Source organism: Lipophrys pholis, assembly GCF_963383615.2.
Source record: "Lipophrys pholis genome assembly, chromosome: 6".
Lineage (NCBI taxonomy): Eukaryota > Metazoa > Chordata > Actinopteri > Blenniiformes > Blenniidae > Lipophrys > Lipophrys pholis.
The window spans coordinates 16822392-16848017 of NC_137629.1; the positions used below are offsets into that span (position 1 = coordinate 16822392).

Genomic DNA, 25626 nt, shown 5'->3' on the forward strand with positions numbered 1-25626 from the left:
GAGGATCTTTTCAAATCTTAATGTTCCTAAACGCTTCCAGAATTCTTTTTTTTGGGGGGGGGGGGGCTAAAATTCTTGTCATTTTTTTTAATTTCCTGCCACTTTGATTGAGCGTTTGCAAACATTTCCCATCCGCGCAAGTTTGTGTGTGTCACACACTTAAATCTTAAAATCTCGTTATCTCCAAACAAAAGCGAAAGAATCTGCCAGAGTGATGAAACGATACACCGTCCTGCACGTTTGTCTCTTTGTGCAGAGTTATTTTGGATTGCCTTTTGCTTGTCGCAGAATGTGGTATTAAACTTTCCTCGAGTCAAAAATGCCCCATGAGATGTGTGGAGAAAAGAACAACAGTGATTTAGTCGTACTCCTCCCATCAGGCACACAGAGCAGGGATTCAGGCCGAATCTGTGAAAAGATCCAGAGAGCCAGTCTACATCGTCATTTATCACCAAACCAAACAAATCTCAGGTGCTCTCGCACAAACCCCCGACGTTGGCAGGGAGTGAGCCAGTCAGGAGTTAGAAATAAGAAATGTAAGCTCATTCAGGCGCAGCGTCACGCAACAGTACTATAATTCTAGTTTGGGTATGTTGCTTTTCAGAATGCGATGATATTGGTGTTGATGGCTCAAACTCAGGGTTTATAGTGACTCGACCGTCTAAATTTTAACTGACGTGAAAAACAAATGATGGTTCCTGAATGAGGACCATCCGTTCAGTCGTCTTAATGGTGAAGTGTCATTCATATCTGCTCATTTCATCAAAAAGCAGCTCCAGCTATTCACCCCTTCGGTCTACAAATACCAGATGATAGTAGATTAGTCCGTAAAATGGCAACTTTTTACTGATTTTTCACCTGTCTTCTCTCAATTCAGTTATCACTGGAACAAAGTACTATATACCTGGTTCCAGAATGTGTTTCCAGCATGAGTCGTCAGTAAATGTCATTGGCAGCTTTTTAACAAAAGGTCAGTCTCAGGCGCCGTTCCCACAGTGTCTTTAAGTGAAAACTGCAAAAGAAAATTGTGTTTGTGTTTTCTGTGTACACAAAAGCTGTGCTCGGAGCCGCTGAAAACACAACTTTTTAAGGACTTTTTGTTAAACTGTGTGTGTATGGGGAAAAGGCAACTTTTCACAAACGCTGCTATTACGTCATATCGATAGCAAATAATGCATAACCATTAACAATAGCACACTGGCTATCGTTAATGGTTATGGCATATTGCTCTCTGTGTGTATGTGTGTGCGCTTTCATTACACAACAACAGCGCGAACTAGTGGACAAACATGAAAAGTACATTGTTTTCCACGTTTCTACTATTTCTGTGTAGATGGACATCATTTTCAAAACGTTGCTGTGTGAATGCAAGACTTTTCTGAAGTGAAAATGCTGTACACAGCCCCTTAGTTGGCTCAATAGGCTATAATATTAGAGGTACTGACAGATGAACTTTTGTCATCCGCCTCACAATAAACATATTTTCCCCCTGGCTTTACAGTCACTTAGAGACAGCAAAATTAGGTTGAAGGAGAAAGTTTTAGTTCAAGCAGGTACTTTATTTGACTTTGCTGGTGAAGATAATAGACACGTTCTTTATGTTAGATACCTATTTAGTTCAGTTCAAATGCCAAAACCAACTCTACTATGCTTTAGGCTGCCTGGGCAGTCTCTCTTCATTGTAGTTGAATAATGATACTCCATTTTGATTAGCAGTCATGTCTCACACTGTGTGATGTACCGACACGCAGGACTCTCAGACCGTAAAACGATTTTTACAAGTGCTTAGTCAAAACAGGCAGGCTGCATTACAAGAAGAGTTTATAGATCAGGTTAATCAGCAAAAGAGCAAGACGGATAATCATCATAAAACAAAAAAAGGAACTTTTGGGGGGGTGGGGGTTGATGAGAAATTAATGACAGGTCACTTTGTCCCAGGGTCCGCAAGGCAGATGCTTGTTGCATCTATCATTATGACTGCACCTACTTGGTGTTGCCATAAATCTTACCTCATGCTTCTGGTGCCATGTTGTGGAATAGTGGCCCTGCAGGGCCACATTCCTGCATGTTGCCGACCCGTTCATGCTCCAGCACACCTGACTTTAATGAGTGGCTCATCAGCAGGCTTTCCTCATAATGACATGTCTACTACGCGAGAGTGTTTTGGAGTCGGGTGATCTTCAAAATATTGAGGATATGGGCCCATTGGGACCAGAAATCAGTACCAGCGTTGCAACAGAGACCGTTGAGTCCAAACAGGTTTAATCGTGGACATGTTTGAGCTCCTTCTACAATCAGCGGTACCTTCTGGAACCATCAGAGCTCCGGGCTTCATGCCTCTAAACAAATATCGGACGCAGCCTCGAGTCTCCCTGGTGCTTCCAGCAGATCGTAATTGAGATAGGTCAAAACAATATGCTATTCAACAATCAACTAATAAAAACAATCTTTTTAGGAATCAAACAGTACATTTTTTTTTTCTTTTCTTTATCCACAATTGTTCAGCCAGCGAGCAACAGCAGGGATAGTTGACTTCTGCAGCGCTGAACTGGGAAGTGGTTCAGCGGATGGAAATGTGCTGGAAACAACAAAGTGGGAAACAAATATGTACGTACAGCGGAACAGTTGACATCTGGGAATTGCAGCCTGGATGCAGGTAATTGATACAGTTCGGCAGACATGTTCCAGCACAGTGATTTTGATCTCCTTGCCTTTTTTCTTTCCTTATGCTTTTTTTGATCTATTTGTGCTTCTTCATGCCCAGTTAGGGACTTTCTTTTTTTTTTTTTTTAATCTTTGCCTCCTGTTTTTTTCTCCACTGATATGTTGGCATGCTGTATATTGTCACTATGTATCGCCTAATTGGCTTTCTATTTACATTTCAGGTCTCATATCGCAAGCCTCCATTTCTCTTTGTCTAATAATCTTTGACAGTGTTTTTTTTTTTTTTTTCCAACAACATGTTTATTTCATTCAGGAATACGCTCAGTTTTCAGTACAAGAAAAAAAAAAAAGAACCCAGCATGTAACTTGGTATCTCACTTCCAGGCAACTGGAATCTATTGTTCCCAAATATATCAAGCTATAAAAATGAAATATTATTCAGATACCACTTCTTTCTTGAGTTCATCCTACCAAAGACATGTGGTTTTATAAGATTTGCCTCCAGAGCTACTCCATCATGGGCTTTTTAAAAAATTATAGAAGTTATCCTTTCTTAGTTCATCTTTGGATTTTTTTTATAGACTTTGTATTGTTTGTCCTTTAATTAAATCTATAATCCAGTGAAAGGTTTCTCAATAACGATGCTTGCAACGGATGCTTGTAGTCCTGCAGTCGTATAATGCTCTTTCCTTTGTTCTTGCAAATCTATCCTTCCCTTATCATTCTTCCACTGTGAGTAAAAAGGAGCAAAATGATTTATGGAGGAACTGTGAATATTTCTTTGTCAGGGCTTCAGTCTCTGGTCCAGGGGTCTGCTAATAGAGTAACTTACTGGTTCAGGGTTCAGGTTACATCAATCTGTGAGCAATTGAAAGAAAGAAAGCATACTTTATTGATCCCCTTGTGGAATTCGTAAGGAACTCCTAGGAGCAGTGGGTTGATTTAGCATGGCACTCGGGGGGGCAGATGAGGGTCGAGGGTCTTGACAGTAGTGGCCTGTTGCAGGGTGTGGATTCGAACCTGCGAACTTCTGATCCCAAGTCTGCTTCCCTAATCACTTTTATAACCTCTTGAGTCCAGGTTATGGAAATGTTTCAAAGTTATGCCTTTTTTTTTTCATTTCGAACTTACTCTTCCTCATTGAAGCCGAGAGTCCTACTTGAACTTCATCACAGCATCAGGACCATTTAAGCATCAGGCTTGATATAGAGCTTCATTTGCAGAATTCAGAATGGAACTGTGGTGATGAAGATGTTGTTTGTTTTGATGATCCATCCATCCATCCATCCACACATGGTGAAAGGCAGAATACACCCTGAACAGATAACCGTTCCATCGCTGCCAGTCATTTGCTATTCCAAGTTTTACTCCATCTCTTCTTCTAATGGCAAACAAATCAGTTTACTTAATGATTTTGATTGGTGCTGTTTGCAGTTAGAAGAAGAAGCTTTCTTCGAAAGTTGTCTAAGTACCAAGTTTTTGATGACGAACCTCTGTAAAATACTGATAAACACTTGGGTGTCTTCTTCTATTCTTCCCCCTGTAATATATCAGGTATGAAAGCTGCTTTGAGGATCGTGTGGCTGCTAATTGTTGAGAAGTGATCAGAGCCTTTGTAAAGCTTTAAAGTGTGGATAGCCATTCTGCCATTCCCGACGAAGACTTTAGGAAAGTCATAGTCTCTATAAGGTAATTAGGTCTGAAATTTATGAAGGCAGATTGGCCAAGTCTCATTTCAACACCCACAATTAGGATAATATGGTTGTAGTTTTTTATTTTTTATTATTATTTTTTTTTTCAAAAATGGAAGAAATCAGCTGTTTCCCAATTATCAAGTCGTCACTTCTGTTTGGATTTCCTTAGCATACCATGCACATCAAGGATGGTTGGATAAAGGGATGATGCACTGAGCCATCAGACAGGGTTGGGGGAGGGCAAGTTTATCAATGATGCATTTTTGATCTATAAAGAGTCGACACCGTCTCATCCTGTTAGATTGTCTGCGGCTCACACCATTCTGAATTAGGGAGACATGGAGTTCACGGCACGTCATGGCACTGTGTGACGGATGTGAAGTGTCAGCGGAAATGCCATCCGACGCTTTCAAGTTCTGTCCTTGGTCTAGAATCATTGACTTCCATTCTGGAGCCAAGACTTTCCCAGCGAAACGGTGGCCTCGCCGTCTTTGTCCACAATCTTCCCACACACAATTTTTCTGACACCGGGCGTGAGTTTTTTGTCAGAGAATGGAAGACGGTCTCGTGGGACTGTGATTTCTGAGGACGACTTGTTTTGCAAAGTAAAGTATTTGCAATTCTGCGTCTCTCCCTGTTTTTTTCTGCGTGATGTAGACTGTTTGTGACTGCCTCCATGTAACTAATGCATGAAATTGTTTGGCAACATTGAACGTTGTTTAGAAAAAAATTCAAACTCAATATTTGGTCTGGGGCCACATTCTTCTTCGGCTTAATAGTAATGGAGGCGTGTGCTTTGGGCTTAGTGGGAAATATGGCCTTCATTTTCAGAAACACCAACATTAGCTTTAGCGTGTGATGGATCATCAATCACCACCACCCTGATCTCATTTATTAGCACAATTACACCGCGGTAGCACATTTAATTTGACGTTGATTTATTTACGGTGCGACAAACAACTTTTTTTCCCGTCTTTACGCTTTCTCACCGCCCCTCTTGTCTTACCTTTATTTCCGCCGTCATTATTCAATGAGGAGGAGTTCGATAAGGAAAAGCGACCCACTATTTTTTATTTTTTTATTTTTATTTTTATCTTCTCCCCTGATAGGGCCACATTTCCTGTTCACCCACGGGTTTGTGTTTTTTTCCTCCTCTTCATCTTCCATCTGCACCTCCCTCAATCTGTCCCTTCATCTATCCATATGTACCTCTTTGGGACTTATTACAGCTAATAGGAAGGTCTGATGTGTTCTGCTTCCAAGGGAAATAGGACTCATCACTTTCCATTAAGTGCCTCTTAACAAAACTACTTCCTTATTCTTGAGGTTTTCTGACTATCTATTTGTTCTTCTTTTAGCACTTTTTGCGAAAGCCCCCCCCCCCCCCCCCCTTTTTTTTTCCCCTGTTTCATGACCTGATTTGCCAAAAAAAAAGCCAACAAGCCACAAGCTGAAGATGCTTGTGAAATGTTCAAGTAAACTGCAAATTCTTATTTCTATGAATCAGCTGCACACGGCCCCGACAGTAACTGTGTCAAGAGGCTCCTGCCAGGGCTGCAGCTCCGTTGGACATGGTGCTGAGCCTCGCCTCGAGCCTGACTGATCAAATCCCTTTTTCCCCGGTCTTTCAGATAGCGCACTGTGTTCCAGGACACTCTGACCATTTGGTCGAAAAAAGAGAAGCGTCTTCTGGATGGAAAACCGATGTCAACAGTTGTCTCAGAATGGAGGGGAAAAAAATAGTTTCAGCTTAATGGAAATGCCTTTAGTTTGTGACACACCAAGTAGTGTGTAATATATAAGTCTCAAATTGCTTTGAAAGATCAACATATTTACACACCAACATCGAAAAAGGTGTTTGCTCTCCTTTGGGAACAACTTGGGGTTAAAGTACCTTGTCCAAGGACACATCAGCGCATGATCGCACAGCGATTTAATGAATACGCTTCGGATTGCAAGGCTACTCACTCTATGAACAGAGCTCACAAAAAAAAAGGCAGATTTGACTTATTGGACTAGCTAGAGTCTAAAATTAGATTTTTGGGGACGAACAATGCGAAAACTATTGATGTTTAGATCTTGTCAACCGTTCTGATGTAGTTTTAGTGCTCAGGGTTGCACTTAGGTTAAGATTTGGGCTTGGAACTTGATTGTGTTGTTTGTGGTTTGGGTGAAAGTCTATTTTATGTATTTTGATTGTGTTTCAGTAACACTATACATGAACATTCAGTATATGAGTTTCAACATGTTTAACATTAATTGAAATGGAAAACAAATGGAGACAATGGGCAGACCATTAAACCTATATTTGTCACATTTGTCGTGAACTCGATGTTATTCAGTGTGAAATCATGAAGGTATTGTCGTGTAGAGAAACTGGAGTGTTTTGTTCGTTTGTACCTTTGTCACCTACAGTCCACTCAATTACACACACTCACTCATCAGCACCAACATCATGTTTGGCAAGCAGCCGTTTTGCTTTTAATAAATGTCACGTTTCTTTTGTTTGGAACAAAGAAGTGTGCGTGTGTGCGTGCATACGTGTTTGTGTGTGCGTGTGTGTGTGTTTTTATGTGAGTGTGAATAAATTTCAGTCTGTTTGGTAGCATTAGACAGAGGGCAGATTGTGGTCAACTCCATTTATTCGGCCCCAACGCACGAGTGTATGTGCACGTCTATGGCCCTGGGAGCTTTACTATGGGTGCTGCTTGTGTGTGTGTGTGTGCGCGCGGGTGTGTGTGGGTGTGTGTGTGTGTGTGTGTGTGTGTGTGTGTGTGTGTGTGTGTGTGTGAGAGAGAGTCATGTATGCTGATCGATGTCGTTGTAACTCCATAGCAATGAATGGAGGCCATAACCCACACGTGCATTACCATATTCATACAGCTTGCAAAAAAGATTGCTTTAGTGTGTGCGTGTGTGTGTGTGTGTGTTTGCCTCAGGTTTGTGCAGCAGTGCACCTTATTTTGAGGAGTCATTTTGAAAATGGCAAACACCCTTTTTCATGCTTTTCCTTGCTCTTTTTGAGAAGTATACACACACACACACACACACACACACACGTTATATCCTGAAGGCACACACTGTATATAAAACTCTATCTAAGCTAAAGCTTATTCTCATAAAATGTGTTCACAGAAAAGAAGTAACTATCGAGTTGGCTGTGCTGAAATTGAACATCAGCACAAACCAGGGGGGCAAATGGCAGGTTTCGCACGCACGCACACACCCACACACACACACCCACACACACACACACACACACACACACACACACACACACACACACACACACACACACACACACACACACATCTTCAACTCTTTCTCATTCTAATTTTGGTCTCCCACCATCTTTCTTTTGTTTTTACTTTCCTCTTTTTTCCTTCCCCTCAATTCTTTTCCCTCTCACGCAGGGTGTAAATTGCCCTGGAGGGGTGATAGACTTTGTGTATGCGTGCGCGTGTGTGCGCGTGCGTGCGTGCGTGTGTGTGTGGGTCAGGTCAAGCTATTATTATGGCAGCAGCTGTAGAGGTATTGCAGGGGATTGTGGGAGGCGTGCAGACAGGCTGGAGGCTCTGAAAGGCTTTATGCTTGATTGACAAGTTCGGACTAAATGTGCCGCACACTGCACACACCCTAATAGCCTAATTTCGATTCATGTAATGTACAGTTTGTTTGTAATATATCTAACTTTTATTGTCCCATGTGGAGAAGCCAAAATGTCTTGCAATAAGTTAACTTGACATTCTACATGAAACCTTCCAGTCGGATTTATGGAATAATAATGTAGACTTGACAATCATCAGGTCCTCCAACAGAGGTTTTCAGGTTTCTTTCATTTGTCCCGTGTGATCCTTTCACAACAACCATTTTGCTGATTATTTATATTGAAATGCCTCACCCTGCACACACAAGTTTTTTACACCAATTGCACTTGAAAAAAAAAATCCTGTCGTCAAAAAGATAAATAAACACATTCGTGCTGTTGGATTTCTGACTTTTTGTGTGCTTGTATGTATGCACTTTCTCAAACTATAAAACTTTACCTTTTATCCGGGGTTATTCTCAATCTGCCGTTTGAGAGCATCCATATGCAGATCGAGCTGATGAGAATGATTTATCTACCCGGGCTAACACCTCGCCCACGCATTTAATATGTCTACAGACAGCTGCTCTCTCTCTCTCTCTCTCTCACACACACACACACACCCGCCCACACACATGCACACACCCACCCACTCGTGCTCAAACACAGATTAACACATGTGCACAGGGCATCGGAGGTGTAAGAGTGAAGATGAATGAAATACTGGGTGTTAGTTGTGACTCTGACCTGCAGCTACATTCAGCCTCATTGTTCTGTTGTGTGTGTGTGTGTGTGTGTGTGTGTGTGTGTGTGTGTGTGTGTGTGTGTGTGTGTGTGTGTGTGTGTGTGTGTGTGTGTGTGTGTGTGTGTGTGTGTGTGTGTGTGTGTGTGTGTGTGTGTACTAATTTGTGAGGGCGAAGCAGCAATTGTGGGCGTTATAAATCTGCCGGCGTGTGTGTGTGTGTGATACTAACTGTGCAATAGTAAATCTCAGCTGTCGCCTTGTGACCGGATGCATATTGCTAAATCTATAAATGTGACCAATTAAGCATGTGGCCGTAAATTTCACGCAAATGAAGTCTTTAAATCTCTGAGTAGTGACTTCACTGGGAGTGCTGAGATGTTGTTGGGTTTCTTCCACCGATCCACGTGACTGGAACATAGCCACTACTTTTAAAGCTTTTCTTTGCATATGGCAATATTGATTATTGATTATTTGAATATTCCTCTAAATGTAAAATAAAGAATGCCTTCGAGGCTAATTGGTTAAAAAATACAAATCGACTCCTACTAGCCTGAATTGGATAAACTGATATCAGCGATGGAAGGATGAATAAACATTATGTCTGTAAAACTACAAATAAAAAGTAGTATATATTTCTTTTTTTTTCTTTTTTTTTTGTATTTCATCTTTTTTTATTCATTTTAAGTGCATACATTTACTTGCGTTTGCTTGTAGTAGTATACATTTCTATGATATTAAATCCATCGATTCAGATTTTTTTCAGTGATAACGAATGACTTTATTTCAGCTGTAGATACCGCGTCAGATTAGTCACTAAATAACTTTAAAACAATAGCAATTACATGAATGACACTAAATCTCACAAAGTTTGAGTCAAAACAGACTCGATACTAAAACACTTGAAAGAAGCTTGAGCTCAACGGATTCATTAATTTGTTCGACTTTTGACTATTTCTTTAGTCATTAGCATAGCATTAGCAACACATTTAGCAGCAGCTGATACTGCATCTGTACAGATGTTCAGCTACAGTGGATTTAGACCCTGTTTACACAACGTGTTGAGTGGAAACACTGTTTGTTTCAGAAAGTTTCATGTTTACACAGAAATGTTTTGAAAACGAGCTGGACGTGATGCAGTTTTCATGTTGGGCCACTGGTGGATGCCGTTAGTTGTTACGCTATACGCTATAAACATTGACGGTGGGAGGAAGTTATGGTCTGGGGTTCATGACACTCGTGAGGTCACCATGTTTCTTATTGTCCATCTACTCACACACGAGCATAAGAAGTATTTACTACGGCGTGCGCAGTAACAGCATTTCTGCCATCGACGTTTTCCAAAAGTTTCACCTTGGGAGCAGTTTCCAAAAAGTTGCGTTTTCAGTGGCTCTGAGTGGCAGAACTGTAATAGACTGAATGTTGATAGTTAAAACATGTGCCTGTGTTGTATAATTTTTGTTGCGAAGAAAAGAATGGGGGTATTTCAGCAAATTGCTCATTAGCATGTTATCTCCAGATCGTATACAGATGAGTTGTTGGGTTAGGGTCAGGAGCAGAACAATCAGGATGCAGGACCGTGGGGGGACGGCATGTCCACAGCCTGCAACGCATCTATCTGAGCCTCAAGACCGTCAGGGGGAGTTAGAAAAAAAGAAAAAAAGAAGAGGGGAGCAAGGAGGGGGAAAGTCCATTTGGGGAACGCTCCCTGTCATTTTCCCACGCTGACCTCCACGCCTCACCATCTCCTCCTCGTTCGCTGTCCACCGCTTGTTTTCTGTCCGTTCCACCTGACCTGGCCTCACCCCATCTCCTCTTTTTCTCTCCTTTCATTCACTCACCAATCCCCTCTCTCCTCAATTTTCACCCTCTTTGACTTTCGGCCAATACAATGATGTAAGAATGAATTCAAAAGGAAAGAAAATGACAAAATCCCCCCCCGTTTTTCTTTTTTTTTTTTTTTATATATATATCCCAGGTGTTCAATTCCAGCCCCAACACACTTTTTTCTTTATTTCCTCTCTTTGTGACTTCACTTCATACGTCTATGAGAAAAAAAAAAAGCTCTGACTCTTTTAATATCCTACTTTATTGCCACTACCCTCCTAAACTTCAAAAAGAAAACTACACTCACATGCACATATACATTGTATATTCATCACTTCTTTATATTTGAGTTTAGAAACAATATTGCCAAAGAACCAAAATAAAACAATCTACCTGCCACTCATACCCGCCACCTCTCCTGCATCTTCCCCCCCCCTCACCGTCAGATCGTCACTGTATCTCCTGAAACCTAATTTCACATCTTATAGAGGAGTTTGGATTTCTAACCTACTTGAGTCTCCAGCTCCGTTTGATGATTAAGTTCCTTCCTCCTGCTGAGAGATTCGTTTCCAGTCTGTCCAAGCGGTGCATGCTCTTTCTGTCTCTCGCTCTCAGCAACTCTTCCCCTCTCCTCTTGATTACAGTGGACGGATGCATCGACTGGTCGGTGGATCTGAAGGAGTACCACGTTCTGGCCGGGGAACCCGTCCGGGTCAAATGTGCCTTGTTCTACAGCTACATCCGGACCAACTACACCATGGCCACCAACGCCAAGCTGCGCCTCATCTGGTACAAGAACAAAGGAGACGCCGAGGTGAGCCCACTCGGTCCAGGTGTCATGCCGCTTTTGGCGGCCGCCATTGTTGTTGCTGTCCATCTCCCCGCGCATGTGCAGAAAAACAGTATATCATGGCTGTCTTGCACATGCGTTTTCAAAAAGTTGCCTTTCCCTCCGTAAATAAAGATTAGTGGGCGGTGGAAGAGGGGACCCTCGTCTGCACCACGATGTGGCCACACATTGATGGGTCAATGGAAAAAGAGGATTATCCCCATGGGGATTAATAAAATCTGTTTAGTTTTACATTTTCTTTCATTAGATACCCTTTAGTAGGGCACCAGAGATCACTAACATTGCATAATGTTTTGTCTGAGTTCGTTAAGTGACGCATTCTAGAAATAAAAGCCTACTTGGGAAAGTGAACTGCTTTTATTCCAACCCTTCACAGGAGGGAACTGTTGGCCAGGAATGTTCTTCAAGTAGCTACACGGCTGTTTAGATTGTGTCAGTAGTAGTAAAACTTTTTGAGAGCAAAGGGGGTTTAAACTGTAAACTCAGTATTTTAAACTGAGATTTCTTTTTAAAAATCTTCTAGAAAGAAAAGTGTAAAGTTTTGTTGAACTTAAGGGAAATGCCTAACCACAGGATGCTTGGTTCACAGTATTATTTGCATACTAATGCATTATTCTAATTTAATCAATATCCCCATGACGTGATACTATTAATAACAAAGAAATAAAGTTCCCGATGAGAGTTTTAAAAAAAAGACAAGGATCCATCCTGAAACCTTGTTGCCCTGCATTTGACGCTGAATCCGATTACCCCCGATTCCTCCATTTCCAGGGTAAAAACCCACACATTAGAATATTGCACTGTTTGTTAATCACTTGCTAATTGGAAAGCACTCCAGGCTTCCAACCGACGTGGAGACCCAGACGTAACATAAGCTCTTCATTCCAAGGAAGTCATTCAAAAGCAGATCCAGCAGGCTTGTTGCGGGACGAGCTCGTCTTCTCTTTCAGCGGACTTGGCTGTGTCTGCTTGAGTAATCGCAGATACACAGACACGGGAAGGACTGATAAATCACACTGTGCTCCCATGTGATATTATAAAAATTGTCTTTCTTTTCCAGGCGGTGTGGATTATTTCAGAGTAGTCACGCAGGATTTAGGTGGATTGCATTTCGACCTGATGATACCTTTAATATGCCGGTGCATTCAGAGGGACTGTGGTTGGCGTACAAACTGAATCTGGGGTGCACTTTCATTTCATGATATGCTTTTTCCTTTCTTATTTATGTTTATGCAGTAAATTCAGTGGAGAAGCCAGTTCCTCGTGTTCCGAAAGACCTTATTTAAAAGGAATCTCTTAATAGCTAAACAAGAAGCTGATGGTGTGGGGAAAAAGGATAGAGTTAGGGTTGGTGGCTTCGGACAGGTTGAAGTTGAAACCAATGCGTCATTTCAGGATATAGAAGAGGTCTTTTGTAGGTTTCCAAAGAAACAGTTTGATATTGAATTGTGTCACCAGAGTAACCTTTTACTTTTCATCCAAAAGGGTACAAACCTCAACCTCTGATGCACTCTTCACAATCTTTTGGTTGATGGCTGCTTTCAACTTGGCAATGGATTGTGGATTGGTCCTTCAAGAACCCCCAGAGATGAAAATCTGGGGCGTTCAGATCGGGTGAATGCGGATCCCACTCGGGTCCCCGGCTCCGGCTGATGAGGCCGATCTGGGAATCATTGGTCCAGCCACTCCATCATGGTGTTGGCCGCATGTACAGTCGCTCCATTTTGCTGGAACCATTGCACATTTCTATTCCCCCCACAGTTGCTCTCAGGCGTTCGCTAGAACTCCTTGAGCACCTCTCCATAAGGTGACAGTGTGTAACAGCGACTACTTCCTTTTCAAACCAAAGTAGATGAGACGAGGACATGTTTTGAAATAGCCACCCAGGCCACACATTTAATAGAGTAAAGGCCTTTGAAGCACCTTGTCTGGGACACGTGTAGCTTAAAACACAATGGTCTTGATGTTGACACGGCTGGAGAGCAAGAAGTGTGCTCCATCGCCGAACCTGACGTTAAGAAAGTCAAAGCAACAGGAGGTCATTTGAAACACGTGCTTCATTTGAAATATTGTTGGAGTTGGTAACTTGTAATATTCAGGTTTTCATTGTTATTATGTCTGAATAATAAATGATTTGCAATTATTGCAGATGGAGAGCGGTGCGTTTTGAAAAGCTTCTAGAAACCTATTTTCCAAAGTGCCCGTTTCGGCGACTCCCAACAACATTTTTGTATCAACGAAAAGATAAAACTCAACTAAAATGTTCAGTTTTTACTACAAAAAGTTATTGAACCATTGTTCAGCATGTCACAAGAAGACACTTTGTACAATCTACACCAAACCTATGTTGCTATTGATGAGTGTTTTTGTCAATCAGAGATTAGACAGAAGGTACTTTTTCACTGAAATGTGTGCATTAGATCCTCATAATTAATAAAATTGTGAGGATTGAAAGTCATACAGTCTTAAAGCAGTAATTAGTGGGGATAGCTTTATTGATTTAAATTCTGACCTCGTTGTTTCTATGCATCCTTCTTTAGGAGCCGATCATCTTCTCAGGTCACCGGTTGAGCAAAGAAGACGACTCTATCTGGTTCAGATCTGCAGAAATGGAGGACAATGGGTTCTACACCTGCGTGCTAAGGTAAGAAGCACGCAGACATGAAGCAGTTTGCCGTGTTTATTCTGGATAGAGCGCTGGCTGAAACCAAACAGCCCTTAGCGTTGAAGAGAGACGTTACAATATTCAATCTGTCAGTTATTCCACTCGCAAAATGTCAATAGGTGAAATCTTCGGCTTTATTTTGAAGGTCCCTATAGTATTCTAATCTTCTTAGACTATAAATCAGCTCATTTCTGTCCGAGAAAACAAGCGGTGGAAAAAAAAATCAGGAAGCCTTCAACGGTTTTTGTATCTTGGATCTTGAAATAAACCGGCTCCGCTGCCTTGCTTTGCTTTTTTTTTTTTGCGTCCAGCTCGATCGCGAACTCGGTGCTGCCGCGCATCTGCCCCAGGGTGGAACAGCTGAAGCCAGCACTCCCCGAGGAAGTATGATTCAGGAGTATTTCTGCTTCACATGGGTGTATTGTTGTGGATATCACATAAATGCAGTTTCTGTCCCCCAGATGGGAGCTCGGTCAAAGTCTGCCGAACAAAAACACAGACTTTATTTTGAAGTTTCACTTCCCAACCCCAACACATTCACTTCTTAAACCTTGGAGAGAGAAAAAATATGCACACACACACTCTCAGTGAAGGTTTTGAAAAGCATCCAAACAGAATATTTTTGGCCTGACTCTGACCTGCAGCGGTGCTCGTAGACTTAACTTCTTGTTGTTGTTTCCGTCACAGAGGAACAACCTAACAATAGATTTCTGAGTGTAGATTGTTGGGGGTGCCTGCACAGGTGGGCTACAGCCACAGGACTCAGGATGATTACATCAAACTGCTCATTTTGAGAAAAGAACACAATGAGTGAAGTTTGAACCAAATTATTATTATTTTTTCTCTGGACATTAGCTGTATTTGGCTTTGGCAAAAAAAAACCTTTAATATGTAGGATAGTTATCAGTTTGTTATCAAGAGTCGACCGTAAAGTCTGACAGCCAGACCATTTGACAGAACGTCTTTACCTGGAAGTACAGTATGCAGAGTGTTGATTGTTTTTCAGCCGGTGCCTCTTAAGTAATGACATTTTGATGAATTACACGTTGACTCATTTGGAATTTATGTCTTTGTTAAGCTCTGCATCATTATGTGACTGTTTTGGGCAGATCTAAAGAGAGATATTTCAATGACGAGCACAGACTCCAGCAGAAGTATTTCACCGGGAACCTAATTTACTCAGAAGGCTCAGATGCAGCATGATTTTAGCTGTTTTAGCCTATACTTTGCTAGTAACTTGATGCCTCTTGTGGCACTCTTTAATGCTTGTCAGTGGATGGATACTCACTATGCAGCGACTGACTGCTGAGAAAATGCACAGAGAACCGGAGTCTAATTACAACTTCCTTTATGCTCTTAATATCTCTAGAAGAGCTGTAAACACTTAAGTACAGGGGTGGCCAACCCGCGGCTTGCAAGCTGCATGCGGCTCTTTGCCTGTCAGGTTGCGGCTCTTTGATCCATTCCCTGAAATCATCGGAGTGGGGCTCCTCCAAGTGTTAATAGTTCTCGTGTGAAACTCAGAGTTTGGATTTTCTTAAGACGTACATAAATGCACCATTCAGAGCAGCTACAACTTGTTGTGGGGGTTTTGCGACTTGCAGACGGTCCCTGCCCATTTTTGTGGGCTGAGGGGCTGAAATTGTTCCTGTTAATGCTGTAAATCCATGCCTTGCTTTGGTATTTTGTACTTTTGTATTTCCACATGGAAATGTATCATACATTATGTATGTATTTCACTTTATGTCATTTTGCGTCTATGTGAGACAGGGAGTTTATTTGTCATTGTGTGTGATGTGGCTCTTTGTAGTACCACCGGTACTTGGCCACCCCTGCTTCAGTAGCTGAGGTTGTTGCCTGGAGACAGAAATTATCGGCAACGTAATTCACTGGCTTGATATGATAAGCTAACTGCACTGTAATTACACCACGTACAGGTAGAAGAACGCTCTGAACACATCAGGAGTAATGTATTCGTTCCCATGTATTGCGCTTAACAATATAGCATATTTATTCCAATGTTTGGGCTATTGTTTGGTTCACAGCACTTGAGGAAGCAGTCCAGATGTGTGGTGCCCTCTGGTGTGATTATAAAGGAGGCAGGAGGGAGTTCTGATTTCGGGACCAAGATCCTGGCCCTAGTGTTATGTCACATTCTGCATATCATTGGCAAAACAAGAGTACTGGGGTGTGTTCGGATTGAGCACCGAATGGGGACTGTGTGATCAGGCCAGCTACGTGTGCAGGATGTTGTTGACAGTTTCAGTCACTTGAATTTGTCTTGTCAGACATCTATTTGAAGAAATGTGTATATATTTCTGAAGAAATTACATAACATAGTACATTACGTAGTAGTTTAATGACACATACAGTGAAATGTTCTAAAAGACTTTATTCTATAGCTGCTGCATTATGCGTGTCAAACTCGCCCTGACAGCATGGCTTTGAGGCTAATTTGCATTTCCACAATGAGATAGCCTTCATGGCAGCGTCACCATCATGTCCACTGCTCCTCACAATTTAGTTTAAAAAAAAAAATCTAACTTTTCTTTAAAGTTTTTACCATTTGCTTGGTGGGTGGTCGACCGGATTAGAGCCTCTGGCGTGCTGATTTTGACCCGCGGCCCTTGTGTTTGACACCATGGGCCTAAATAGTCGCCGCAGTTACCCAGATAAAGGATCCAGTCTGGTTTCAGAACAGACCGGAGTCAGTTCAAGACACGTGGAATAGAAAGCGCAAGTCTTCCCTCGTTCATCTTTTCGCTAACCATGCGGTGCTTTGTTTCAAAGTCAGTTTTCCTGCTCGGTGAGAGATCATTGGCAACATTTCAGTTGCTGTCACATACGACTTTACCTCCACGCGTGCTGGCTTCTTCACTGCACTTCCAAATGTCTCTCTGCTTGTGTGACTTGTGTAACTTTTTACCAATGTCGCCGTGCCCCCCCCCCCCCCCCCCCCCCAGCAAGTTGCAATTAAGCAGCCTTATCCTTGAACATAAGAAGATGAAACAGCGCCACAAGAACAGCTCCCCTCTTGTTTTATGCCATAAATCACCCTCTCCCGTCGCCGCTTGATCTCCCGCCTCAGCAGCCTTCTCCACCTTCACCGTCTTCCGTTCCCACTTCATCTCCTGCCCCCTGCTCCTCCTCATTTTTACCCTCCTGCACCTAATGTGGGTTCCCTTCATCTCCATACCTCTTTTTCTCCTCCACTGCCTGGTTTCTCTCTCTCTCTCTCTCTCTCTCTCTCTCTCTCTCTCGCTCTCTCGCTCTCTCTCGCTCTCTGTGCCTCCCACCCCCTTGTTCCACCGTTCCTTTCCCCCCGACGGCGCCCGATTCCCACTCCCCCTCCGCTCTCCTCCCACCTCCTTTTCCTGCCAGAGCTTGACACCTATCCTCCTTAATAAGCTCTCTCTCCCACTCTCTCTCTCTCTGTCTTTCCCTTGCTCTCTCAGCATGACAACCTAATTAGGGCTTGGTGTCTGTCATTGTCTCAGGGTCTCTTATTAGCACGCACACACACACACACACACACACACACACACGCACAAACACACACACACACGCACGCTCAAAGAGCCACAGCACCGCCTTTCCTAGTGGGGCGCCACCGAATGGATCTTGCTTTATTACTATTCTGGAACGTGTTTCTCTGTAGAGGGGAAAGTCACCAGGAAACTCCACTTTTAAGTCTGTTTATGGTCCTTGATCCGATGTGATTTATACTCTTGCCATTATAAAGAAGTTGTTGCCTTTCATATCCGCCCTCCGCCACGAAGCGAAACTTCACATCATCTCCTGACACACGGCTCTGCCTGAGTTTGGTCCGTGCCTCGGTAATAAAAGTACGGGATTAATTCCAGTTGGATTCGCAGCCTGTCATCAGCTGGGAAAATGTGGGCGGTGTAATGTAGAAATGCCTGAAAGTGCGGTTTGATACTTCATTTATGTCCATACGCTGTCGAGGATCTGGAGTCGGTGTTCTGGTTCACCTTGACACTCGTGCTGCATATATGTTGTGCGAACAGCTAAAAACAGAATGTGGCCACAGTTCTGCTTTTCTGAGTTCCAGCATCTCTTCACTGGCTGCCTGTCACTCTTGGAAAAGATTAAAAAAAAATCTCAGCACCTTCATTTCTTTCAGAATTTGTTCCGAAATGTATTTTCAGATCAGCTAATGCAGCTTTATTAAGCGTTTTCATCATGACACAAAGAAAGACGCAAAGGGAAGCTGCTTTCTGTTTTTAATGCACCAAAACATTCTTTACCAATTTATATTCTTCCAGTTTAAATTTGCTGCTTTTCTTTTTGTATAGTTGCACTGTTATTGAGGGCCGGGGTCGTAAGTCGACTTGATTTGTGCTCAATAACAATTCACTTTTTATTAAAAGAAAAAAAAAAATACTGTATATTTACACGATTTTTATGAGCAATTTTTTTCTGCTACACTTTTTCTTTCCCAGCATTTGCTTGGAAGTCATAATTTCATTTAAAAACATTTAAAAATTTTGACTTCAGAAAACAAGAACTTTTTTTAAATTTTATTTATCAACTATCTTTGTTTGAACACTGTTTTTGTGAGGCGACAATTACTAGCTCTGCCAGCCAATATACTCGACACAACTAGTAATGCGATGATGACCAATAACGTGAAAAATGTAACCATTTTAGATGTGATAAAGCTAATAATAACTGTGATTTTCATTTCATTGAGGGTTTCCCAGTGACAGCCTGAGGGTCGTTCAATCAGAGGTCAAAGGTCAGAAATGGCCTCCGGGCGTTTTGATGCCCACATCACTGCTAGTTAGTTTTGAAAAAAGAGAACTTTCAGTAATAACCAATCAGATGAATGTGTGTTTCCGGGAAAGAGAGAGGGAAACTAATTCTGAGCTGCGGATGATGTGAACAATTCAGCAGCATCAATGAAAGGAAAACGTGTCAGTGGGCAGTTTTGTGCAGATTTTGGTGGATAATATTCTGTTGAAGTCAGATGGCTCACATTTCATTGTGTGTTTACTGCCGTTCAATGAACACTGTGACGGTTCTCCAAACTCACTGATCATTGCTTTGCCCGCTCGGCTGGAGTCTCATTTTAATGTGGCTCTCGGTCGCAGGTGAGGAGAGGAGCAGCCTCAAGAGTTTGATGCAAAATATCATGTTGTCACAATTCATTAAAGAAGGCAGCGCAAGTGAAGGAAATAACAACTTAACACATCTGCCTCAAAGCCAAACAAGCTTGTGTTATTTTGCAGCCACCATAACCGATTGCATTGTTCCAACTGATATCTCAGATCAGTGCGTGAGCATATGGAGCGTAGCTATAAATTAACAGTCATAGAACCTGGTGTTTCCTCTGTTATTCTGTCTGCTCTCTTTTCATCTCCAACCCTTTCCCCTCTGAGCGACTCCTCTCTCCATCCATCTTTCTGTTCTCCCAGCAGTGATAGATGTGTGTGATGGGATGTCTGTGTCCTCTTCAAATCAACAAGCTGTGACAGAGACGGTCGGGGGGGAAATGATGAGAGTTGTATTTTCCTCTCCCTCAGCTGCAGTGGTTCAGCACTGCTACTGTACATACACATGGGTAAGAGATAGTCATGAAAAGCTAATGTTGAAATGCTGCAGTAAGGTAGTAGCCACTTCCTCACAAGACTGTCACTGTGTAGTGGTGACACAAAAACTAAGGTACAGGACTATCAACACTGTCAGTCTAAAGACCCATTTACACAATGACAAACTGAAAACTTTATGAAAATCCTTCAACTCTGTCTTGAAAAACATGACTGAAACTATTGATTATTATTATTACTACTACTACTAGTAGAAATAATGATATGTAGATGTCTTACAACACACGTTACTCTATCCAGTAACTCCATGTCAAGCTCGAGCAATAATACATGCAGAAACTTAATTTAAATACTCAATACACTCATGGTGGTAGTATTATTATTGCTTCTCACCTGGGAGGCTCATGGAAACTAGTACTGCATGATGTGTAAGGACATGCAGTTTAGCACGTTTCATCAAGGATCTTAGGCCCAGAGTTGCTCCCAAAGTGATTCATAAAACAACATTTCTTCAAGGCAGATAAAATATCACATGAACTTTATGTCTCAACCTGTTTCTAAGGGGCTGACTCGTAAGGTGAATTCTTAAACACAAGGTAGCGCTCCACTGGCCGAAGGCAAAATGATTGCCTTTCCCAGTCAGCAGCGATCCCTTTCATGACCCCTACAAAGAGGCCCGGCTTCTATAATTCATGCAATATGCCCTGGGTCTGCCCCCAGCTTTGTGGCTGGTTGCATGTTCGGGTTTGTTGTTGTTTTGTTTTTTTTTCCCTGGAAGGATTGAAGAAGACTGTGTGAAAACAACGCCACAGTGCAAAAGACATCAGTCACAGTGAAAAATGGATTGAAGCTTATTGCCCACACAGGTTTAAGTTTCATTATTTACTTGTCAAGCTTCCAACTTCACTATGCGACAGACTCTCAACAGCCGTCTGTAAACTACCTCCTGGTGACTGGAGCAACAGAGAAGGTTAGTGACTAGCTGGTGGGCATACTGAGAGGAGGGGCTGGAGACCAAAAACAAGTCGGAAGTGGCCTGAACACTGGAGGACTGAAGAATTACAGTACACATGCTCGACTGGACAGTTGCAATTCATGAACTGAGTTTCAATGCGAGATGCTCCCGCTCCATAACTACACATGGTGCGCTTACCACTGGTTCTCCAACTGGGCTCCAGGTCCTCTTACGGCAACGTCAAGGCTTTGCACACTCTGGAGATGGCAAAATGACATTTTCTCATGTCAATGAAAAACAATTAAACTTATTTCATTGTTTTAAAATTTCAAGCATATTAAAAATCAAATATCAAAATCAAAGATATTTCGCCAAACAAACAGTGAATCAGTACAGCAGAACAATACAAGTCCGAAAGGTTTTTAAAACATCGCTCGTCCCACCCAATTTTCAAAGTTATCCGTGATCTAGATCGAGGTTCGCTAAGACGTCTCTGATTTCGATCTTACAGTTTCATGTTTTTTTTTTTCCATTTGAGATTTCGGCAATTTAGAAATATTAAATTCACACAGGTTATATGTGTGCACACACATCGTCATTTCTTGGAGTAAAGATAAAGACTGAATGGATGTTGTTTCAGGCTTAGTACAGAGGACAGCAGATACTTTTCCAGTAGCATTGTTGTGTCTTTTGAAATACATCGACTCTTACGAACTCATTTCAGCTCGTTTCAGCTGTACAATGATTTATTCATTTCTATTCATTTGGATGATCCAATGCTCATAGGAGGTGTTGTTGGTTTTGCTCTTTCTATACACGCTTGCTAACTGGCAAATACTCCAACTGTCACTTTCACTCATGGTTGCACCCCTACACTGTGCACCTGCTGACTTTTAACTCTGAAATAGTTTCTATGACCCTCTTATTAGTTTTTAATTGAATATTGGATCTCATTTGTTATTTGCATGCCACCTATAGCTCGGTTCAAAGGCCTTAGAATGTCACAGTGACACAATTGGTAGGGGGACAAGCATGATTATTAATACTTATATCAAAATCAACATTTCACAACAAAGAATATTTTATTCTTTAACCAAAACCGTGAAGGGTGTACAGATATCCAAACGTGTCGACATTTTGGGAATGAAAAATTAGATCGATCATAGGTCCATGGAATGAGTACCACCTGTGTGGATTCTGCATATATGATTCCTCAGCATCTTGGAAAGGAAAATCCTCCTCTGCTTCAGCATTTGAATGTATCGGGATGTTAGAGAATTACGAACCAATCAGAGGCCGCCTTTCAAAATGCTCATTACAGGCGTAATACACAGTTAGTTGTGAGTTGCGTACACGAGCTGATATTTGGCAATATTTTGGCGAAAAAAGATGGATTTAGACGAAATTCGACGATGTTAAGTAGTGATGGACATCATAAACATATTTTAGACGGCTTTGAGCAACCCGTCTGCTATTTTTTCAGCCGTCTTTTACCAAAATTGACCGTCCAAACGACGGCTGGACGGCTCGCTGCCGAAAAGCATGCTTTCACTACTGTTTAGCAATAGAAGTAGTGCAAAGTGCACGCTTATATTTCTTAAAGCGAATATAAAGTTGCACTTTGGTTGAATTATTCAATGTTTCAGCCTAAGATTATTTAGGAGAATCAATGCAACCACCTTCAACTCCATGCCAAAGAGTGTAAACAGACCAGAAGGCCGACTAGGCGACTATGGCGCATGTTGTCGTGTAGGGTGAAATGAAATCAGACAGTCTGAGGTTTAATTACCTTTTTCATTCCAAGTGTTGAAGTGACTCTGGGCGGGATGCTCAACCCCCAGCTGTTCCCAAGAACTTTACATGGCAGCTCTGTCACCATTTTTGTGTATGTGTCAGACTATTTACCCATTAAAGTACCAACAGTGGACCAAGAGTGGACATGGACACAGCAAAATGTGTGGCCATCCTTTGAAGAGGTAAAGAGTTTGATATAAATCCAGCGTGATTTTGACCTGAGGCATTATATTGTTGAAATTGCACTCATGTTTCAGGTTTGGTTTGTGTTAATGTGAACTTCTAAATGATACACTAATGCATCGTTGGACAGATATTTAGAATTCTACTTATTTGTATATTATAATGCTATTATCTACTGGTCCCGTCCACTTGAGCTCAAACTGCACTGTATGTGGGTCATGAAGTAAAATGAGTTTGACACCCCTGCGTTACAGCTTTACTCTATTATGAAATCTCTGATCTTTTTCATGAATTGCTGGATAGTTATTTCTAGCATGGGTTGATAACCACTATGACTTATGGCAGCGCTGTTTTTGCACCAACACTTTCCATCTGGCAGTCTTCATCAAAAACACTTTGAATCCCCTCCATTTAAACAGGGAGGAATTTTCAATTTTGACCAGTTACAAACGTCCAAACGACCCTCTCATTTTTATCGGTTGTTCGATCGCTTTGGACTTTTGCTACAAATTGCACGTTCTGGATCAAAATTTGGCTTGATGCCGAACCTCCACATGAGCCTCTGCGGCAAGGCTCTTTGCTGTGTGTCCTACAGGCTTGTCTAAACGCTAATATAGATGAAAGACGAACAGCAAGAGCTGGGAGTTTGTGAAAGAAAAGAAAAAAAGAAAAAACAATTGTGAGCGTTCAATATATGTGCTATTTAAGCCATCTTTTCCTCAAAGAATGCGATCATATCATTTAGTATCAGTAACCAACTGTTTGTGGTGGTGAAGGGCGCAGCTCAGGTGGCTCGTGTCTTATCGGATGCGTTCCTCTTTAGTCTGTTTGATTTTGAAACCCGAGTGTGCTGTGGTGTGTGGGTTTGTGAAAGCGACAGAAAAGGGGATAACCTCGTGACTCTGCCATAAAACCAAAGGTGAACAGGCATTAAAAGTGGAGTGACATACCCTCTCCGGAGACAATAACTAGAAAATAACATTGTGTAACACATGAGGCACCGAGAAAGAGAGATGTGCACAGGGAGAGGGTGAAAAGAAATGAAAGCAGGTGGGTGGGAAGAAGAAGGAGTGAGGCGAGGGTAAAGAGAGAGTCAAGGAGAAAGTAGTTAAATTGGAGGGGTGGGGAGAGAAGGTAAGTAGACGGAGCAAAAAACACAGGAAAGCTGATGGAGAGAAGATGGAATTATACGGAGAGAGTCGAGGGGAGGGTGCTGCGAGATGGAAAGAAGAGTGAAGAAGTAGGAGGGGGGGAAAGTAAAGCAAAAATCCATTTTCTCTGCAGGTATAAGGACCTCAGTGGGGGGAGAGGCCATGCGGTGGCTGCCCAAGACCGTCCATAGACGCACTGCCATTAGGAGAGCAGTGCACACGCGCACATCATTTGGAATGAAATTGATACACACAGTGAGAGGTCTCAGTTTACTTTTGAGGCTGCGAAGAAATGCTCTGCAGCAAACCTCGGTGCCGCAACGCTGGAGTTTCCCTCCGAACGAAGCAAGAAAGGAATGAGAAAGTCGACAGGGACACACAGACGAAAGTGAAGCGCGACAACGACTCGAGACAAAGTGACGGACAGGAGGACATTGAGTAAACTGAGGACACGCTTACTAGACAATGTTCGAAATTCAGACTGGAGTGTTAAATGAACGACTTCTTGTCTTTTTAGGAGGAAGAGTTTTTGTTTTGTGTTTGTGTTTGTTGGGGAAAATGAGTAACTCGCTGGTTTCAGACCCAGTTTTCTGGGGGGGGGAATTGTAGTTGGCTGAATGAGTAGCTGGCCGAGTGAGTGGCTGTTTTCATTTGGGGACCTTTTGATTGGTGCGCTGGCCTCAGTTGGGTCTGTGGTTTGGTTTGTGGACAGGGTGGCAGGCAGACTGGCCGAGTTGGTTTTTGGTGGAATTATCAACTGGCCGGCTTCTCTAAACTACACGGTTGACTCTATGCCCGCCAGCTCCTTGCCCGTCTTGGCTCATGAACTGTCTCGCTAATTGACTTGGTTAGTGGCAAAACAAAACTGTTCCTGTCAGAGCAACACAGGCACTGAATATTTGGTTTGGGATTTTTGTAAACACCCAGTAAACAATTCAGGATTTTTAGAAAAGACGTGGTGAAGAATCCAAAGCATAGAGTATATAATAATAATAATTCAGTGTTACAACAATGTTACTTCACACAGGATGAAAAGGACACAGATGCTTATGGGAAATACTGCACTGAATGAATTTATATGGTGAAATTGAAATTATGCTACAACAGGGCATATGATGATTACATTATTGCAAATCATTGATCTTTGTAGGTCAACGTTATGATGGAACTATGAAAAATACTGCTACTACTACTACCAGTGATACTACTACTATTACTACTACTACTGTTGCTATCATTACTACTACTACTGATATTGCTATGACTACTACTGCTTTTGGAAGTGTGACATTTCATAGAGAAACATACGTACATAAAAAGTCATTTTTCTTCCCCCAATCCATCCCACGCAAACAAGCAGAACTTGGATTTTGACGGTACTAGAAGGTTCTAGGAACATCCACGTCATGGTTTGTTGTTTGCAAACATTCACATTAAAAAACAAAAGTTCTTTAAGCAGGTTTGACCCCTGATAGTTGAATAATGTATTCTGATGGAGTGGTCAGCCCCTGGTGTTTGGTTCAGTGTGGGTATGTATGTTCCCCTCGTTATATTTATGTATGATGTTGACAGACGCGGCCAACTTAGTCATGGGTTGGAAGCTCAGTGGTTTGAGTTCTCTAATGAGCAAACAAAGGACTTCATCATTTGTACCCACACTTTCTCTGAAGACAGACTACCTCTGCAGTCTAATATTATATCTTGATATCGTCTTCTAAGGGTGGAGCCAAGGCATATTTTTGGACCTCCGGCATTAATGCAGGTGTGACTGACTTCAATCTTGAGGTACTTTTTTTGGAGCATCTTCTGAAAGAAGACCATTGAAGCTCGAAGTTGACCATAAACCCCTGCAGTGTGGCTGTAAAACACATTTTGGTCCAGGGGCCACGTGCAACCCCTATTTTAATCCTGAATTTGCCGGACCGGTTAAAATAGTGCCACGATA

At 42.1% G+C, this 25626-nt stretch overlaps 1 protein-coding gene across 1 annotated transcript in view; it reads left to right on the forward strand.

Moving 5' to 3' along the window:
- il1rapl2 (interleukin 1 receptor accessory protein-like 2) overlaps positions 1-25626 on the forward strand; it is a gene marked incomplete at both ends in the record, with an annotated part of 361181 nt that overhangs the window by 186399 nt on the left and 149156 nt on the right. The window contains 2 exons of the mRNA XM_080466033.1: positions 11158-11327; positions 13904-14007. Of these exons, the coding sequence (XP_080322159.1) occupies positions 11158-11327; positions 13904-14007 (274 nt within the window). The remainder of the gene's footprint in view (positions 1-11157; positions 11328-13903; positions 14008-25626) is intronic.